We start from the raw sequence: 20,873 nt of genomic DNA, 5'->3' as shown, positions 1-20,873 counted from the left end.
ATGTGAATCGATGTGATACACGGAAGGGTATGTCTTCGGCCCGACACAGCTTCAACAGCTTTCATCTGTACCATCACCATGTGCACACTCTCGTTTTTTTCCTCTCCTCACTCCAGATTTCATCCATGTTCAGCACATCCTCCATCTCCCGTCACCATATCACATTCGAGGCCGCCGGACTCGTCGCCCTCGCCGATCTCTCCATCGCCGCAGTGAGGACGGCGCTAACAGGAACAGTCTCCCCCCTCGATGTCCTCCTCCTCGCACCCGGCATGCACCAACAGCAATCTGCAGAAGAAGTCAATCGCGGCGAATTTCCAACGATTGGGGCGATAACCACCGGGTACGTCTTCCGCGTCGAGAACCCCGCCACTGTCAGCTACCTGCAGCGCATCGGTCGCACGGGCCACCTCGTCACCGCCAGGGTATCCAACCCTTCCCGCGACGCTAAACTGTCCCCACACAACCGGCTCGTCCAATCCTTCTTCGTCGCTGGAGTCCCCGCGACGTTGCTATACCTCCTCGGCCCGATCCTGGCCGTCGTCGTACTCGCATTGCTTGCCGCTATAAGGGACTGGTGGGGATTCTGGATGCTTGGGATGCTGATAGTGGCCCGCGCGATCAACGTGATCATCATCAGGCGGAGGAGCAAAGACTCGAAAGAGTGGAAGGGTGCACCGGAGGAGGGCGAGGGCGATCTGCTCATTCTCCTGAGCCAGGATCGCTGGGTGCGCTTGCGAGGGTCGTTGCATGATATCAAGACTGTGACGGCGGGTGAATGGTTGCGAGATCAGAGCACCCTAGAGAGTTTCTTTGTGGCTCTCGCGACGTTGTTGGTGTATATGGCTGCGGCACTGGCTGGGAACGCGTCGACGATGGGGAGCTTGCTTTTTGATTGCTTGCTTCTGTGCTCTGCCGCGCTCTTGGGTCTGTAATTCCTGGACAAAGTGTTTGCAGATGTACGACTGTGTTGTGCAAAGGAAGGGATGTCTAAAAGGTATGATCGAAGGTTGGACATGGTCGAAGATTTGATTCTGGTGAGCGGGAAGAACGAGTGGGCGTTTGAGATGGGGCTGAAGAGGCATGTTAAGTCAGAGGCTTCTGTTGGGTTTGACTCGGAGTCCGGTTTCTCGAGTCCTAGGCTTAGTGTCGATGATCGGAAATGTTAGCCCTGTGAACAAGGACATTTTGTAGCATCTATTGTTTCGACGAAGAATCCTGATTCCATCAAAGACCGAATGTCCTTCATATAACAGCTAATAAATCCAGCATCAGCCTGCGTCTCCTTCTCTACGACCACCGTCCCCGGGCGTGAAGGACACAATCTCGACGATGATAAATACTAGCATGCCTCTCTACTGCGTCTCACCTCGCTGTGACGCTGGCCTCATTCTTACCAAGGCCGAGGATATTGACCACACCGCCGCTTTCCAGGACCAAAGGCGATGTAGAGAATCTTTTCCTCCGTTCCATCTGGCTGATAAGTATCCACATATATATGCAGTCGAATCGCTAGATTTTTGGAGAAATAATTGATTGTCTACGCCAAGCAATGTTCTGGGAGGTGACATTCTCAAAGGCGGGAAGGGTATGGTATGTTCCGGGTTGCGGTTTCTGTCATCCCTGGCTTGTCCATCGAAGTCAGTATACCGTCGACATTGCTGACTCTGATCTTCTTCTTTTTGTCACATGCTGGTCTTGACTGTTCATCGACATCGTGAGGAACCCGTGGGACAGAGACAGCCGCTACGTCGGGGACGTCAGTTTGATATGCACATGATACGATGCTGATCTCGCTGTGAATGTCCACCTCATCAAAAAGGGGTGCATGAGGGCTCTTGCGCGCGCTTGATAAACGGCCCTCATGACAAATCTAAGGGTTGCATTTTAGGCGCCGGCACAGTCCAAAGACGGGTGATTAATGGGGGATCTTCACGCCCATCGTTCTTCGAACTTCGCACCAGCGGTCATTTTAAGCCTTCCGCCAGTGGCATCTGTGACAACGACAAGCTGTATTAAGGGTTAGCTGTGGGGACAGTGAACCGTAAGGAACTGGTTGGGCGCTCCGTCAGCCACGAGGTCACCAATCTTCCACTTCACCTACGTATACAAGCCTCGAAGCCGTGCCCATTAAAGGACTGAATTGTGCCTCACTGTTCTTGAGCTCCCGCCCTCGACGATATTTCTACAAGTAAGCGTCTGTCCCCCCGTTTAGCCGTTCAATGTCATGTCCGTTTCTACAGAGATGGCTGTCATTTACGTCGCCAATGTCTCCAATGCTGGGGAAGACAAAGGTAATCACCTCAGCCTCCCTGTGCTTACATCCATCATATTAAGCACCAGTGCGTTCAAGTAACCTCTCTCCCTTCGGATTGCTGTTTACGCTACCTACAGTATTCTTCCTTATCGTGCTTCTAAAGATCATCCAACTGTGGTGTCACCGTAGGATCTCCCGACCTCGTTCACCAAATTCCGAGGCGACGACAGACTTTGCTGAACGCTGGTCCATCTCAATTCCAGCTCCCGCACATGTTCTGCGACGGACGCTTTCCTCTGGGAGCGCTCCCGCGGATAACGATCCATGAAACTTTGATGAGGGCGACTGCTGATCTCACTGTATACCTGTCACACTTCTGTCTGCACCGACACGATACATCATCCTTCATGGACCTCTCGCATATTATATACCGCTATCGAATGCTTTCGTCGTTGTTGCCTTGGAAATTATTATCCTTTATCAGCATTCCGTGTACTCGTTGCACTGTCCTACCCGTAGTCTTCATGCGTAATATATCCTTCGTATGTACCATTAAACGAATGTCTGGCATGAATGCATCTTCATCGCTACGACCCAGTGACACACTCCGCTTACTGGCTCGTGAGGCCCGGAGTGCTTACTAGGATGGAGAGAAGTGATGGGAACTACCAAGTATTCGCCAAGTCGCTAGGCTAGTAAACGAGGGTTAGCTATTGATGACCTGTATATCATTTTAATTTATTTACTCTTGCTAACTTGCAGGAGGACTGACTTCGGACCCCCCATCGTGTGCCTGAATGCTTGAACCTAACCTAACGCATTAAGGTGGCAAAGATCGTGTGAAATAATGAATCGTTCCCTAGGATCGTGACGTAGAATCTAATCTCGGACGCGTTTCTGATCTTTTTTGAAAGAATTAAAAAAACACATACTGGGCACCGGTCGGTTGTGTATAGGAAGAACAATAGGATGATTAGGAAAATGTCGGGAAAATGAAGTGTAAAACCTTTTTTGATATTTTTCTCGCGATGCCATTCTGAAAGCAAGCACCCCCCTCCCTCTCAAAAGAAAGTATTTATCAGCCTTAGTGAGTGAGTAGTAGTCGGCATGCTCAGGTAGTCCGCGTGGGAAAAGAGCTCTTCTCGTTCTACGCCACTCATGCTGAGTAGAATACCAAACCATCTCGTATTGCGTGCTACCTTCTGGTATAATGAGTCCAGAGAAAAGAAATCATTCGTTCACGGCGAGTGATTCTTCGTCCAAGTGGGGAAAGTCTTGGGAAGATTTATACCCATAAATTTGCCATAAGTACCTATGTATGTACCTGTAGAGACTCTTAATAAGTAATAGTAAATGATAAAGATGAGGGTCAATATATCATCACCTTGTCAAAATACTGAGTCTTACAGTCACTCTCTCCTGACACAATTTTAAAAAAAAAAAACCATAGAAGGCTGTACATGAATCAGGGATGTTCATCAATAATGAAAGAAAGACTGTCATATATACACATCAATGCAAAGACTGTAAGTAAAACTCCTTCTTTCTATCCACTACAAATTTGAACTCCTTAAGGAGAAACATCTTCCTGTGAACACCACCATGCACATAAGGGCAATCCTGACTCAAGAAGAATGAGGATATTGCCCTTGTTACTCCCCTCCACACCTTTTCATCCTTTTATGCTTCTCCATTTAATGATGATCATATTAATTGACCTGGCCAACACAGGTATCCACAGCTTCCAAATTCCCACTAGTGCAAATGTGGTGACAGTCAATACTGGGCACAGGAGGTAGACCAGAGTTGTGGAAATCCCAGTGACTATGAAGGACTGGATTCAGCAATTGTTTCTGCATAGCTTGTCATTGAAGGAGGAGTTTGGGTATGCCTGGGCAGTAATGACATCTCCAATGCACCCAATGGTTTGTAGGTGGTAGTGACATTCTCTACATGAAAGACATATCTGGTAGTCATCATACCCATTGTCAGTGAAATGCCATGGTTAACCTTGTTGGATTGGTGTTGATGCATTTCTAGTAGGACAAGAGCATCAAGGCAGGAGGTTATGCCCATCAGAGCTATCTTCATTGTGACAGTAGAAAGACCAGTGAGGCTGATGAATCCTGCAGCTGAGAGGATAAATGGCTTGAGATAAAGGAGTTTCTGAACATGGGCAGAACCTGATGGAGGTTGAGAAACAAGAGGTAGAGAACATGCCATCAGAGTGCTGAGAATTCCATGATGCATCTCTTTTGCAACAGCAAGGCTAGCATCATATCTTGTACATGTCAGCATCAATGAAACTGGCACTGGGTTTTGCATGAGACCAACCTGTGATGGAAGGAAGATTGGAGTCTGAGATGTCAGCAGCTGTGAAGCACTGAACTTGGATGAATGAGCCAGAGATGACAGAAACAATAACCCAGAACATACTCTTCTCACCTTTGAGTATTCCAATGCTTATTGCAATAATGTCATAGCTTCTGTCAATTTCTAAAAACTGGCAATTTAACTGCATGTATGCATATTCAGGAACCAGAAATGTGCTATGGATCCTTGTCAGACAGACCAAATGAAACTGAAACTGCTGAAACTGCTGTAATAGACACAAGCACAGCTTTGACTATAAAAAACCTTCCATGGCCCTGCTACTTGACATCCAACCATTCAACCATGCTCTCTCAAATCCCAATAATGCTCTTTAAAGTATCCATATCCTCACCCCACATTCTCTTCCAAGCAGTGTCACTCATCACTCTAGCTGACCTCTCCACTATTGCCATATGAACAGCAGTGATGGACACAGCATCTATCCTCAATGTGTTTCTCCTCACTCCTGGGATGCACCATCAACAGGCCATCAATGACATCAACTATGGTGAGTTCTCTATAATAGGTGCCATGACCACTGGGTATGTCTTTCATGTCAAGAACCCTGCCACCATCAGCTATCTCTAGAATATCAGCCATATAGGCCACCTTGTCACTGCCCATATCTCTCTGAGTCCATCCTGCAATGAAAGCCTGTCCCATATCAACTGCTGTCTTCAGTCCTTCTTCACCATAGGCATATCAGTGACACTTTTCTATGTCCTTGGGCTGCTCCTCATGTTGGTGGCCATAGTGCTTATGAGTGCAATTTAGGATTGGTGGGGCCTCAGAGTCTTGAGGATGTTCATGCTGTTGAGGGCAATCAATATCAGAATTGTCAAGTGATGGATGCTAAAGGAGTGGAAGGGCATAGTGGAGCCAGATGTGAATGGTGATCTGCTCATCTTCCTGAGCCAGGACTGGTAGATACATCTGTAGGGACTTGTAGATGATCTCAAGACAGTGATGGCAGGCCAGTGGTTATGAGACAAGACCATGATAGAGGGCTTCACCACCTCTTTTGCCATGCTGCTGGTCTATGTCACTGCCATCCTTGCATTCAACATGTTGACTGTGGGAAGCCTCATGATTGCTTCACTTCTCCTATGCTCTTCTGCACTTTTGAGCATCAGCAATTCTTTGATGCCATGTTTGCAAATGTTTGATTGTATTATATGGGTTGAGGAAGAACCAAAAAAATATGAGCAGAGATTGTACATGGTAAATAAGATGATTGAGGAGAGCAGGAGGAATGACTGGGCTATTGGCATGGGACTTGTTATTGCTAAAGATCCCTGCATCTCTGTTACTGTTTGAAAGTATGAGTTTGCTGTTTTCACCTAGGTTCCAGCAGAGTTTTGAAGAGGCTGAATGAAGAAGTATCTTAGAAAATGTACACTTTTGTAGTAATATATATCTGACTATTTTATTTTTGAACTACAGTATGTATCACTAAAGCCTTCCATTCACCATACATATGGATGAGTGTACTGTTTCACATATGTACTGGTGCATAGGACTTTGATGGGCCAAAATTGGTTGAGAAAAAAGAAAAAGAAGAGATCTCTCATCCAAAGCCCTCAGCCTCACACTGTGTTGAATCTAGCAACAGATCCCATCTTTACCTTGTACAGTGGATTTGACCTTGAATAGTTTCATCAAATATTATGCTTGTCAAGAGACAAAACACCCATGAAGGAACCATCAATAATTTGGTCATTGTATTGAATATATGCCTCAACCCTGCAGAGGCACCTGCTCTATGATCATTGTTTCTGATAATGCTTATTGCCAGTTATATAAAAGGATAATTCATTCTTTTGATGACTATATAGAATCAAAATCAAAATTCCTCATTGAGAAAATACAAGCCACAGAAACAGTTCTTGTTCACAGGGCCAACACTCCTGGACCTCTGAGTCAAATCCAACAGAACCTTTATCTATCCAACCACCCAAGAGGTGAAGAAAAGCATGTGTTTTGCCTTGGTCTTAAGCTCACACAGAGATATGTGAGTTAACCAGATATAATAACCTCCTCAAGCCTTGGCTCATGACAATTTTTGATGTATCTTGTCTAGCATCATGGACAAGAAGTCATACTTTGAGTATGATGAACTCAAAGCATGGTTACTAGAAGGGATGGTGCCACTAACTGCTAAATGTGCCCACATCTTCTCTGAGTCTATAGATGTCTGTATTGAGTCCCAATCAAGATATTTTCATCTTGTTCCATTATTTCATCAAACTTATTCTGTTGCTGCAAATGAATAGACTATCATTGAGCAGCATTTTAGATCCCTGAACATCCTTCAGGAGCCTCAAGGCAAAAAAATATCCATCAGTTGGAAAACTTCTTGATCCTTGAGTACAATATTCATCTTCATTTTAATAATCTCACTTTATGGCTGGAGTCTATAGTCTGTTTCTTCTGCCTCTCCCAATTTTCTGGCTAACTATTTCTCAGGATGCAGAAAATCACTATAAAGTCAGCACAATGAGAGAATATTATGTTTTTGAGCTTGTTTGAAGTGCTGCCTTGAGTTATTGATTTCATATCTACTTAAAAATCACTTTTTGAAAAGGGCATGCCACATGCTGCTATCTGTCTGACACTGCAGAGTATCTTAATCTCATAGAGGATGATGATTCTTTCAAGGCCAATGTATGGAGCTACAATCCTGCAGATTCAGATTTTGGAGATACTTTAGTAGTGCAGTTATATGAAGTGGATGAGATTCATTTGGCACTTGGCAGTGACTCTTAGTGTCTGAAGATTTTATACTTTATTTTCCAACATTTTTTAATTATACTATTGTTCTTTCTATATGCAACTGAGGGCCAATATGTTTTTAATTTCGAAAAAAGATCTGAAAATATTGTGACTTTCTCTACATGGTCTTTCAACAGCAAAGAGGATTTCCTAAAGTCAAGATAAAAAATAATGCTCTTTTGTTATGAAAAACTGATTATATTTCCAAATAATGAAAGGCTCTTGATTGTTGACATGTTCCCAGCCAGTGCTGCAGCTGCATACATCAGCAGCATAGTGAGCACCACAAAGAAACTCTCTAGGGTGCTCTGATCTCACAACCATTTATCTGCCATCATGGTCTTGATATTATGCAATGACCTTCACAAGTGAACTCAGTGATCCTGGCTCAGAAGAATGAGCAGATTCCCTTTCCCTTTCTCTGATGCACCCTTCCACTTTATCAAATCCTTGCTCCTCCATCTGATGATGATCATGTTGATCACATAGGCCACTATCAGCATTCTAAGCATTCAGAGTTCTTACCAGTCTTGTATGGCACTGAGTAATATGAGCATGACAATAGTCAGGATCAGACTGAGGAGGTATAGTAGCATCTCTGAGACTTCAGTAATAAAGAAGGATTAGAGAAGATAGTCATACCAGGATAAAAAAATGTCACAGAATGGGTTCATGGATACCCTGGTGGTGCTGAGGTGTCCGGTGTGACTGATACACTGCAGATAGCTGACAGTGGCAGGGTTCTTGATGTGAAAGACATATCTGTTGGTCATTGCATCAGTTGTTGGAAATTTGCCACAGTTGACTTTTTTACAGATTGTTGTTGTTATAATTTTCTTGCTTATTTTATCTTATCTTATCAGAGCATCTATCTCATTTAGGTGCTTATCAATTGTGGGACATCACTATGACTACATTAGATAACTCACACTATTATTCTGTGATGTGCAATGAATGTCTTGTTAATAGACAATACTCCATTGTCTCATCCTTGATGATCAGACACAATGATACTATAGCATGATGACATATAATAAGTAGATACTATATTTATCAGAAATAGAAACATATATAAGTAGCATAGCTCTCACTGTAGAACTCCAGCTTTGAGCTAAAGTTTATTTTATACCACTTTTCTCTTAAGTCTAACTTGCACTGGCCTTAATAACACACTACTTGAATACACAACAAGTGGACTCTAATATGATTGTGCAAATATGATACAGTGTTAGTTTATCATGTGTTCAGAGTCACATGTCAAGTGGGTCTAACAATTAGCTTGAAGCTTAACCTTTCTCTTCTTTATACTATTAACTAGTGAAGAAAACTGAATGCTGACAATCTCTGATATTACCACTGACTTTTTCAAGCTCTTGAGCATCATCATTGGAACCCTGCTCAGGCTTTTTGTTATTATTTACATCTGCCAAGAAAATCAGTCCATTATCACCTAGGTAGTTAGATACCATATCACTCTCTGAACTGTATACCAAATCAGATGAAATATCTCACTCATCCTCTCCTTCTATGATCTTTCAGCTGACTCTTTCTGAAACTGGAGAGTTCAGAGTTATAGAGGCTCTGGGTCTTAGAAGTGGAGTCATATGTAGAGTTTTAAGCAGAAGCCAGTTCAGTAGCACTACTAATGGAGTTTTGAGCATGGTCTCTAATTCCATGCTCAGAGAAGACAGTGGAAGAGTTGAAAGAAGATGGAGTGCATCAGAATTTTTCTGAAAGGTTGTCAGTAAGACCAGCTGGAACAGGAGGAAAGTGTGTCAGGATTGTATTGAAATAGTGTCTACACTGCTCTTCAGAGATGCAGCTTTGTCAGGATGGTCTAGGCAGGTATCAGAGGCTGCTGATCTGGCTGGCTTCTTTCTTTTTTACTTTTTAAAGAGGTTTCTGAGGTGAAAGTCTGAGAATAGTTTTGAGTATGGTGTTAGGCTCAAACTGCATGTGACTTAAACATGTGATAAACAGACACTGTATTGTGTTCATACAGTCATGTCTGAGTCTACTATTGTGCTTTATAGATAAAGTGCTACAAGGCCAAAGACAAGTTGGCTTGAGAGTGAATAGTATAGAATAAACTTTAGCTCAAAGCTGGGTATATACAGTTGACTATCTCATAATGCATAATATTGAAATGCATAAATCTGACTTTGCATACAGATTGGGCTAGAACACAGTCAGAGAGCAGGGAAATACACTAGAAATGCATATTGCATAATGCATATGGTTCTAGTTAGGAATATGCATTATCAGATCCAAAATTATAGTAAGCTGATATGACATTGTGCATATGTTAGAACAATAAACATAATTTGTTTGTATAGACTATGACAAACATAAAAAAAATTATTGTAAAGCAGCAAGCCTATATCTCTATAAACATGCCTCTCAAATCTATATGAGCACACAAAACAGAAGAAGAAAGTCCCAATATACACATCATCAGCTCAGCCTTTAAAGCAGACCTTCCACCCATATCTCACAACAGGAGACTGACTTATAGTATTCAAACATGTTGATGACTGTCTTTTCCATTGACATGCTGATATTGTGGCATATTTTGCAAACTGAAAGGAAGGTGCACTGCTCTTTATACAACCAACCCTTTCACAGAAACTAGCATCTTATACAAAAATTGAACAGCATGCAAACAAGAACTCTAATGCACTGTCATTCAAAAAGTCTCACATTGTCACCTAACCTGATATGGAGCATGCCATTGCATTCTGGTGTTAGAATATGCAGCACCAAGCTGAGGCTATAATCAATTGAGAGGGTGGTGAAAGTCACTTCTCTCATGAAAGGCTCATGCAGTTGCTGACAGGCATATAGGCTTGGTCAGTTGGAAAAACCTCTAGCTACAATACATGTACTGGCTTATATATATATGATGAGAATAACAAATACAGACTAAACTGGAGAGATGGAGGAAACAGGAAAAAACATCAGGTAAAAGTATTAGGCCATGGAATGACTCATAATATATGCTCTCCTGGCCAATGAAGTTGGACAATATGGTAGCATGGTATGTATCTCTTTTTTTTCAACAAAACATAAGGTAAGCAAAGAAAATCATTGATGGAATAAAGTAAACATCATAAGACTAATTTTCTCCATTCTGCATAGTAGCATCTCTTTTCTTGCCATTCATCTTGACATCAACATCACCCTCTGCATTGTCTTCTCCATCACTGATGTTAGATATGCCCTGGATAAACTCTAATAGATGGTCAGAGCCTGAGTCTGAGTCTGAGTCTGAGAGGAAATCCAGCAACTTGTCATGGTCCTTCCAGAGGATTCCTGCCTATTTGTCTTTTCATCTCTGAATGGCCCTCTCCTTGGCCCTTTCCTGTCTGAGAAAGAGGGTATGACTGAGGTACCAATTATCATTATACTCATGTTCTGGAATAATGACATATCTGAGGATTTGGATAGTTCTGGGATTGAAGAGGATAGGCATGTCAACCTTGAGATTGTGAGTGGTGGGGGTGGGATTGTCAAAGTGAGTGAGATGGTATTCACCTGAAGAGTTGTTCCACTCAGCAAACTTGTTCTCAGCATCACCTGCATTGTATGAAGCTGTGATGATAGAGTACCCAATGGGCTCATGATGAATCTAGTGACAAGCTCGAATGCCTTCAGCTCTATGAGTGTGTTGAAGGTGATTGTTATGCTCAATGCATCAGAGCATCAGGATAGCAGGGACATTGGCAATGAGGCCTCCAAGTGAATTGGAGCCAGAAGCCTCCTGGATACTGAACCTCTCAACACCCTTATGATAAATGAACTGGATCAGAGATTTAGAAGGGGCTTTGGACAGGAGAAGAGGATAGTTATGTGCATGGCTCTTATGCTTTTTGTGAGATTGATCAGTGGGCATATCAAGAGAAAATAGAGTAGAGTTGAGGGTGGCAAGTGGAGGGAATGAAGTTGGGAAATTTTCATGAGGCTCCCATTTATGTATCCTCACACTAGAGCTTAATTCAAATGATATAGACTCTATAGATATCTCATTCTGTTCCAGATCCTCTGGAGATACTCTACAACCTGTTGGAAGCTGACTGATAGATGTACATCCCAACAATTTGAGATAGTCTGACAGGCATCCAAGACCTGAAATTTGATCATAGGGCAGCCAAGTGATATTTTCTGTTGTCTATTTAATCTCAAATATAGCTTACTCTTTTGCACTATGATGTGATACAATGCAGTCTATCTTCCATTGTGGTTCAGCTTCTGGAGTCTTGTATATCTGAGTATCAAGATGCCCAGGGAATTGATGATCATCATTTGGAATATGAACTCAAAGCAATGAAGAGTGGAAGACTGGATGAACTCTCTACTGAGTGAAGCTTGAGAAGAGCTCCACTCAAAATGAGTGATTTTCAAAATCTTTTGTGATCTTGTATGAGCTGATATACTTCAGGATTAATTTTCTAGCTAGGCTCTTTGTGAACTTCAAGTTTTGTATCAAGACATAAACTAAGTCCTCTTCATAGAAGGGTTCAGTCTGCTGTTTTCAATTGGCAAGCCTAGTTTGCTTTACTCAAGCCTCTAGGATTGCATCATGGGCAAACATAATTGCTAATCAGTAAAGTCATACAAAGGTTCTAACCAAGAGATATTCATTTTTCATATTAGAATTCCAGATCATAGACCATGACATGCATCCTGTATTAAGTATAAATGGAGCATATCCAGTGGTTTCTGATCAAGTGCAATTAATAGCAAACTTCCTGGCTGATAACTTAAATACCCAGTCCTTCTGTGTGGTATCAACACACTGTCATAGCATCTGAGTGATAGTGTGATTAGCATGTTCTGTAGAACCATCACTCTGAGGATGGTATGCACTGGACATATTGAGCTGAGTTTCTGTTAGCTCATGAAGCCATTTCCAGAAGATGCCTGTAAAAAGAGAGTCTTGATCACTTATTATCTGTCATGGCATTCCATAGAGTTTGTAAACATGTTCAAATATTAGTTCAGCTACTTGACAAGTGGAATATGTCATACAGCATGGAACTAAATGTACTATAGAGGTAAACAAGTCAATTATGACTGTTATTAAGTCAAAGGTACCATCCTGATTCTTTGAGTCTGGTAATGGTCCAACAAAGTCCACATCAATTGCCTCCCAAGGGTATGAAGGTACCTTCAGTGGGTGCAACAAGCTATAAGGCTTCTGATTGTTAGGCTTGCTCATTTTGCATGTATGACATGACTCACAGTAAGACTTTACATCTGAAACCATGTCTTTCCACCAGACATTCTGGCAAAGATAATCCAAGATCTTGCTTGCTCCAAGATGAGCTAGAATTGAATGAGCCTCTGAAATTATAATTTCTTGAGCTGTTCAGCCATTTATAAGTACACAAGGTATGCATAAGAGTCAGTTATCATTTTTTTTGAGGTACAGTAGGCCAGAATTCATATCCCACTCAAAATTCTTAAAGTGTTCAGAGTGTTCAACTATTCTTTTGAATAGAGTGTCATTGGAATAGTGGTTTCTGATTGATTGCTCAAAGTTGAGGCTATTTTGCGATGGAATAGCATTAAGCAATGTCACACTGTCACAATCTAGACCAAATTTGGCCAAATCATGTGACATTGCTTTGCTGGCACTTTAGGCATCAATGCCTTCTTGCTGTTGAGATCTATGGTCATTCCAGCTTCTGTGAGGTGAGTCCTTAACCTTATCCTTTGTAGATATGTCTTGTGAAGCACCTGCAGGCTGTTTGACTGACTTATGGCTCATATCCTTGGGGCTGGGCCTTGATTTTGGAGGAATCTTGATAGTAAGCTTTTGGTGCTGTTTCACACCTTTTATACTGCTTTCTAATGATGTTTTAGTTTCTATAGCTTGTTTGGCCCTATTAGGGCTTATACTTTGCAATGGTAAAGTCAATTCTTTAGTACTCCCACCCTCCTGTGTGGTTCTAGGGCCAACAAAGTGTATATGATCTTTCATCCACTTTGCAAACTCAGATGAAGTCTCAGGACAGCCTGTATCTGCATTGGAGTGTCTTGGTAGTGCATGGAAATGGGTAGTACAAGCAGCATAAGCCTCAAGGCCAGTTAACAAAGGTATAATAATTCCATGTGTATTTAAATAATCCATATCCACATTGTCATTATGAACAGTGTACTCAGAACAAGCATGTACTATTCCAGGACTATCATTGGTGTAGATTCAGAAGAGGGCATCTGAGAGAATATTAGTCTTGTCTGGTGCATATACTATGTTGAAGTCAAATGCACTCATCTTTTCTAACCAATATGCTTGTCATCCAGTTAGATTCTTCTGGTTCATCAGATGAATTAACCCTTTGTGGTCCATTATCCATGTGAAGTGTACCCTCTGCAATATGTTCCAATGTCTCAACATTGTCTCCAGGCCAGCCAGCATCTCTAGTTTATGCACAGCATAGTTCTGCTGTGCTGAACTCAGCTTAGCAGAGTAGAATGCTGCAATTTTACTAGTCTGCCACTCACTTCCTTGTGCTATGTATCCAGCTATACTCACTGAGCTGGCATCAGTAACTATCCAGACTGGTTTATGGTTAAATGAGTAATCTATTGGTACTCAGCTATGGTTTCAGTGATGCCCAACAATCTCTTTGATCTCATTAAAGGCCCACTGCTCTGTATAGGACCAACAGAATGGGACTGTAGAATCCATGAGAGAGTGGAGGATACCCATAGGACCATGAATGCAGGGTAAGTCATCAGCTAGATACTCTACACTTTCAAAAACTCTGATAGAAGACTCTTTGATGTAGGAGTCTTCCAATTAGTTACAGAGTCCACCTTATTAGAGTCCATATGAATATCATTATCATCAATAATCTGTCCTAAAACTTTCATTTCTTTTGGTAGAAAATTCAACTTCAAACTATTCAGATATAACTGTTCTCATTCAACATGTCAAGAATACATTTTACATGCTTTACATGGTCTTCAAGAGAGTTTGAATATATGATGATATTGTTAAGATAAACTTCCATGAATACATCTAGATATAAGGAGAAAATGTGATTCATCAGTGTCTGATATGTAGTGGATGCATTATAATCACTCTGTTATAAAACCAGACTGACCATATTCTCATCTGGAGTAGTAACAGTTGTTCTATCCACATGTTCAGGCACTATACAGATTTGCTTGTAAGCATCTTTTTCATCAATTATGCTCTGATACTTACATTTGGCAACACAATACAAGATGCCTTCAATATTTGGAAGAGGCACAGAGACTTTGTGGATGTTAGCATTATGTGCATGCAAGTTGATGACTGTCTGAAGTAAGTGCTTCAACTTTCCTACTTTTGGAATCAGTAACATTGGTACAGAATTCCCAGTGGTAGTGAGTTTCCATCTACCTGAAGCTAGATAATCCCATCATTTCTGATCCCACTGTAAGCAAAAGACTTCTGGACATCATGAAGGCCTCTATAGGTAGATCTTTTGCTTGTCAATTAGTGGGATAGTGTGGTTGATCATCTTAAGTGGTAGTAATGGAGTCTCTGAGGCTGTCTTACAGATGGAGGCTGCATACTCTCTAAGCTCTATGCAAACTTGGTCAAGTACATTGTCACTCACCATCATTGTCTGAGACTGAAGTTGGCTCACATTATCACCTTCCATAGGCAATGCCATGCTGCTTCCTATTTTGATGGAAGAAGGATTAAAGCTAACATGTACATTGTGCTGGTACAACCATGGTGTGCCTAGTACTAAATCATACTCCAAGAGGTTTGCTATATCAAAGTAATATTCTACTTTAATACCTTGATATTTAAACTGAATCTTAGTTTCACATAGAATCTTAGAACATGAACCTTGTACTGCAAGATGCAAGGGAATTGGAGTTGGCAGATATATTTTGAACACTTTCAGCTGGTCTGCAAGCTGAGTGGACATAAAGTCCCCCAGTGAGCCAGTGTTGATCAATGCTCAGCATGGTTTACCATTAACCTCAACAATGATAACCAAAGGATGAGGTACTATTCAGCCAATATCCTTGACCACTGCTGCATGTTGCTGAATAGCTGGGTATATCTTAGGTTCAATCTGAATGTCTGCTATGCTCATAATATGAGTATAGCTATTTTATTCTTCCCACTGCAAGTTTCCATACATTAGATGCAAGTAACTATCAGCTCTAGCAACTGTCATGTCAAGTTCCCACTCAAATTCATTCATCTCTACTGATTGCAAGAATAGACAAGGTAAGAATTTATACTCAACAGGACCTCAAAGGTGCTGAAGAAGATCTTTATAGGCTTGATTGAGCTTCTTTCTATACCAGTTTGGAAGGTCAAAGTTTGGTTCATCAAGTTCTTGATTGTTACTGAGGTCTTAAACTCTTAGTATACATCATCAATGATGTATTCCTGTGTTGGTCACTTTGGATTTGGGTACACAATATATTGAACTTCATTTTCCAGGTCTTGCTGATCTGAAATAAATGGTACATGCCTTGTTAAGGACTTTCAAACTGTGGTGGCAAGTGGGTGGCCCATCTGAGGGTAATCCATATCTTGAAATGTTGGTACATTATCAAACATAGCTAATTGTCATCCTCAGAATTCTCCAAGACTGAACTGTGAGTCCAGTACCCATTTATAAGGAACTTCTCCTCCTAGACTACAGTCATAGTCAATCCATTTAAACTGATGGTCTGCTTTAGCATCACATAGTGTGAACTGAAGGTGTCTGTGGAGTTTCTGGAAATCCCCTGGATAAGGTTGGTTCTCATGTAGCTTGGTTTCAAGAGCTTCAGCAAGTACATTTCCCATTCATTGCATGCACTACTGCTCTGAGCAAACTTTAATAGCTTCTGCCCACTTAAGCTTCTCAAAGTGAAGCTTGTCTAGTAGTAAGGACTCATATTGCCTTGCTATGAATGCATTCAGGTTCTTTGCAAGCCATCTGATTGCATCAAAATATAGGTTTTCAAGCTATATAGCATTAATATGAAGGACAGCAAGATTCATCTGATCAGTAATTGTAATCTGGTTTCTGTCTGATGTCTTATGAGAAACCTGAAATCTATCATATGGTGAGTTTGGGCTTTCATAGCCTAATTCCTTCAGATCTAGATACATACTAATGCTATGACTCAGAATGAAATGTATGCCTTGCACTATTGCATCTCCAATTTTAGATGAATTGTGGTACCACTATGTAGAGTTATATGGTAATGCCAACAACCTAGCATGCTGTTTTGCATACCATGCACTAATATGAAACTTTGGGTTTTGTAACAGTGAAGCAGATATAGTGAGTTCTCTATGTTCTGACTCAGTATCTGCAATAGTGAAGGTCTTCTGATTCAGGCAGAATACTCCAAAATAGTAGGAGCTTACTGCACCTCAGCATAACTCATCATCAGAGTAAGGTGCATCATAATTCAAGCATATTTCAGCAGCATATTGATGTAGATCATCAATCATATTAGGTCACCACTTTGAATCCATCTCCTGCCACAGTATGAAGTTGGTATAGTCTGTCTCAGGATATCCATAGATATCCTTAGCATTATCAGCCCAGCAATACATAGATTCATCATTATGATATCTTATGCAGGCATTCTCTTCAGACTATAGGTGAGCAAATTTCTCAATCCCAGGCACTGGTAAGGCTTTATTACATTCAATACTTCTGAAATCACAGATAAATGTCTCTAGGTCATCTAATTCTGGTTTGATGGAATTATCAGAGCTAGAATCTGAAGATGTGATATCATTTTCAGATTTGATAGGTGATATGTAGAGCTCAGTGAGCATTCATGAAGTCCACTCACTATCAGTTTCATAGTCTGAGCTTTTAAAATCATCAGTTTCTGAAACAGATTTAAGGTTTGAAATATCTTTATTGAATAGATTATCATTCTGGGACTGACTGTTTTGTTCAGTAGACATGAATATCATTTCAATTGAAATGTGATCAACTGTTTCAGTTGTCTCTGCCAAATTTTGATGCTGGTGATCATCTGCCAAGTCATAATGGATACCATGTGCTGAGAAGCCTAGTGGCCCTGTTTTGTTACTTGACTTTACTGTGTTATTGTGAGGACAATTTCTAGCCATATGTCCTACTTCTTCACATCTAAAGCACTTATTTGCAGTGACAAGTTCTGCCTTCTTGCTTTCTGATAGTTTATTTCCAGAGCTAGAATTTGTAGTAGACTTGCTTCCACTATTGCACCCTCCATTTGATGACTTATTATCTCTGGAAGATGATGAGGGTTGATTGTAGCTCAATGACTGACTATATGAGTTAGATCCTCTCTTGCAGAGTCCATTCTTTTCATAAGAATATCCTTTTGAATGACTGTTATCAGACTTATATTTTTTAGATGTATGCCCACTATTTCCATGGTTATTGCTGTTTCCAGAACCTCCCTGTGATGACTTCTTTTCCTTGGTACTTTGAGATGTAGATTCAAGATCAGCCATTTCAATGAGTTTAGCCTCTTCAACAATACAGTGCCAGCTATGAACCTCCTTATTGAGCTTTGCTTGATAGAGTTCATGCTGCATCTCTCTATGGAATCTGTCCCAAAGCTTGATAATACACTCACACTGGCTAGTCATGCCAATAAGACCATACAAGGTTTCCAGCTCATAAATGTATTCTGAAACAGTGTAATCATTCTGGTAGCACTTTTTTATTTTATTCCATTGCTGACTTCAGTAATTTAAAGGGAAGCATGAATTAAAGATTTCTTGCAGGAAGTCTATTAATGTCTATTCTGCATGGTTCTTCAAAACCTTCTGAATGAAGAAAGATAATGCCTTTCCCTTCAGGTAATGTGATGCCAAAAATACCTGTTCATCCTTTGGAATCTGACCTTCTTTGCAGAATTGAGTCAATTCCATTGTGAAGTGATGGAATTTTTCACTATCAGCTGTACCATCATATGGTGTAGGAGGTATTGGTCAAATCAATCTTTTGCAGTGACATTTTTGACTTCTATGCTTATGCCAATGGGAACTATGCCTTCTAGTATGATGATGATAGTGTCAACATCTATGATTGAATGGCTCAGAGCTATCTGATGCATTCAACTCATTGCTTGCATCACTGCTACTTGAGCTCAATGAGCTCAAACCAGTGCTTGAGGAACTATCATCTGATGGAGAAGATCCTGAATAATTAGAGTCTGAATCTGAGTTGGACTTATTACTGGAAGTAGACTCTGATGATTCAGAGCTAAAGGAACTAGTATGATGCTTATGCTTCCATTTCTCAAGCTTTTTCTTATTGAGTTTCTTTTTGTGCTCAGATGAGATCTTCTGCTTCTTCTTTGATTTGCCAACATCTAACACATCAGCCAAGAAGCTATCAGATGGTAGCTGATCTACAGGGCAAGTAGACCTATGTCAGCTATTTGAAGGTGCCTTTGAGTGTTCTCATATGATGTTTCTCATTCTATGATTGGTCAATGATCTGACAGTCTTTCATTTTGAAGATTTTGCACTTGTCTTAGAGAGTGTCTTTTTTGATTGAGACTCTGCCTTCAAATCTGACTCAGAACCTTCATCTGATGTTTCTTCTACTTCAAGAGCATCATAGTGGCCTGTTTTGTGAATCTTTGTCTTTGGTTTTAATCTCTGAGATCTTTCTTTCTGTTTGTTATGCTTAGAAGACTTTCTGACAGTCGTAAAACTATCTTCAACCTCTGGATGACCCTCCAAATGGGACACATCACCTTCAGGGACTTTTTGATTGATGTCTCAAGCCTGATTCCATGTTTCAAGAGCCTCACATTGTGCCTTGACATCTAATTCAGTGTCATCAATCTTCTGATTATGGTTGACAAATTTTTCTTTAGCAATATAAGAGCTGGATCCAGATGTAGTCATTGGAGTCTGAGATGCAGTAGGTTGCTCTTGGCCCTTGTCTTCTGTCAGCTTGTTCTGACATTTGGCAAGCATTTCTTGCTGTGCAGTTGTCAAATTCCATTCAGCCATATCAATGATAGAAGGCTATTTCTTCATAAGCTCTCTTCCTTTGTGTAGTCCTCCAAAATGAACTTCACATTTTTCCAGGTCATCAAGACTCTGAGTATAGCAAAGCCTCACAGGTCTTGCCATTCTATTAGATTCTTCTGCATCTGTACTATGGGATGCTTTATCAAAGGTAGAAGATGTAGATGATTCATAATCATTTCCATTATCTACATCACTACAGGATGAATCATTATCTGAAACTTTTGTAGTTGGATTTCTCTTGAAACCAACATCCTCCAATTTCTCTGAGTGATTTGAATCCTCTTCTTCTGCTTGTGCATAGGCAAGAGGAAGGTTTCTCAGTGCTGTAGCATCAGATGCTAAAACATGGCTTACAGCTGAAACAGGAGTAGCATCCTGAGCACTCACAGCACTAGAATCTGCCATATTTTTAGTATCAAAGTCTGTTGGTGATTAATCATCTGATAACAGAGTTAAAGGACTATCCATCCCTGATGTAGCTGGCACAACAGTGGTGTTGTGATGGCTGCACAAAGAGTAATGTGATATCCTAAGGAACCAAGAAGTAAAGAGAAAATTAGATATTGGTGTCAAAGTCAGAATATTCTTAAGTGATCAAGTCATAGGGAATCCAGATATCAATGAAGAGAGATATAGAGAGTTTAGAGAGAAAAGCACAGATGAAAGAGAGAAAAAGATAAAAGCAAAGATTAAGCCAATAGAGCTGTCAAAAATATGAGAGGGTGGCAAAAGTCACTTCTCTCATAAAAGGCTCATGCAGTTGCTGATAGGTGTATAGGCTTGGTCAATTGTGAAAACCTCTAGCTACAATACATATACTGGCTTATATATATATAGTGAAAATAACAAATATAGGCTAAACTAGAGAGACAGGAGAAACAGAGAAAAACATCAGGTAAAAGTATTGGGCCATGGAACAACTCATAACACCAATGCAATGTGATGATATTGTCACATATGTTATATGTCACAACAAATACTATTTTGGTTCTGCATAAATCTATAAATGCATATGGTTTTAGTGTCTTCCAACTATATGCATTGTGAGATAGTCAACTGTACAGCAAGAGCTAGATTACTTATATACTGTTTATATCTAAGATAAATATATATCTGCTAATTATATATTTCTATGCTATAGTGTTCTTGTCTCAGTTATCATTACTATTACAAAAGGAGTATTATTTGTCTTTGAAAGATCTGGTGCTGTTGCAGGATAATGAGCTCAGTCTGCCTATTATAGTTGCATAAGCAGATTATATGGTACTTAGCACTTAGTTAAGTGCTTTGACTAAGTGAAGATAAAGATTAAAGAAAAAGAAAAGGTGAAAAATTATAATATATAGGCTCATCTATGGGCTCATCAGCTGATGTCAACCTTGACAGTATCAGCATCAGCATCAGCAGAAGAGACTATGAAGCAATGGAGAGAGTACTGACCCCTATTCTGAGACTATG

The 20,873-nt window shown here is 40.7% G+C and overlaps 2 protein-coding genes across 2 annotated transcripts; one reads left to right on the top strand and one right to left on the bottom strand.

Moving 5' to 3' along the window:
* Positions 1–125: 125 nt before the first annotated feature.
* Positions 126–5,947, top strand: BT62DRAFT_902027 (uncharacterized protein; the record flags this gene model as incomplete). Its single annotated transcript, XM_043183478.1, has 2 exons — positions 126–931; positions 5,758–5,947. 2 exons carry the CDS (start codon positions 126–128, stop codon positions 5,945–5,947), a joined length of 996 nt encoding a protein of 331 aa, XP_043037247.1.
* Positions 5,948–18,364: 12,417 nt separating this feature from the next.
* Positions 18,365–19,394, bottom strand: BT62DRAFT_1033279 (uncharacterized protein; the record flags this gene model as incomplete). Its single annotated transcript, XM_043178353.1, has 4 exons — positions 18,365–18,450; positions 18,608–18,781; positions 18,902–19,141; positions 19,190–19,394. 4 exons carry the CDS (start codon positions 19,392–19,394, stop codon positions 18,365–18,367), a joined length of 705 nt encoding a protein of 234 aa, XP_043037246.1.
* Positions 19,395–20,873: the final 1,479 nt, after the last annotated feature.

Source organism: Guyanagaster necrorhizus (genome assembly GCF_019112545.1).
Source record: "Guyanagaster necrorhizus MCA 3950 unplaced genomic scaffold BT62scaffold_21, whole genome shotgun sequence".
Taxonomy (NCBI): Eukaryota; Fungi; Basidiomycota; class Agaricomycetes; order Agaricales; family Physalacriaceae; genus Guyanagaster; species Guyanagaster necrorhizus.
Note: the sequence above shows the minus strand (reverse complement) of the source record. Positions and strands in the feature narration are given on the sequence as shown.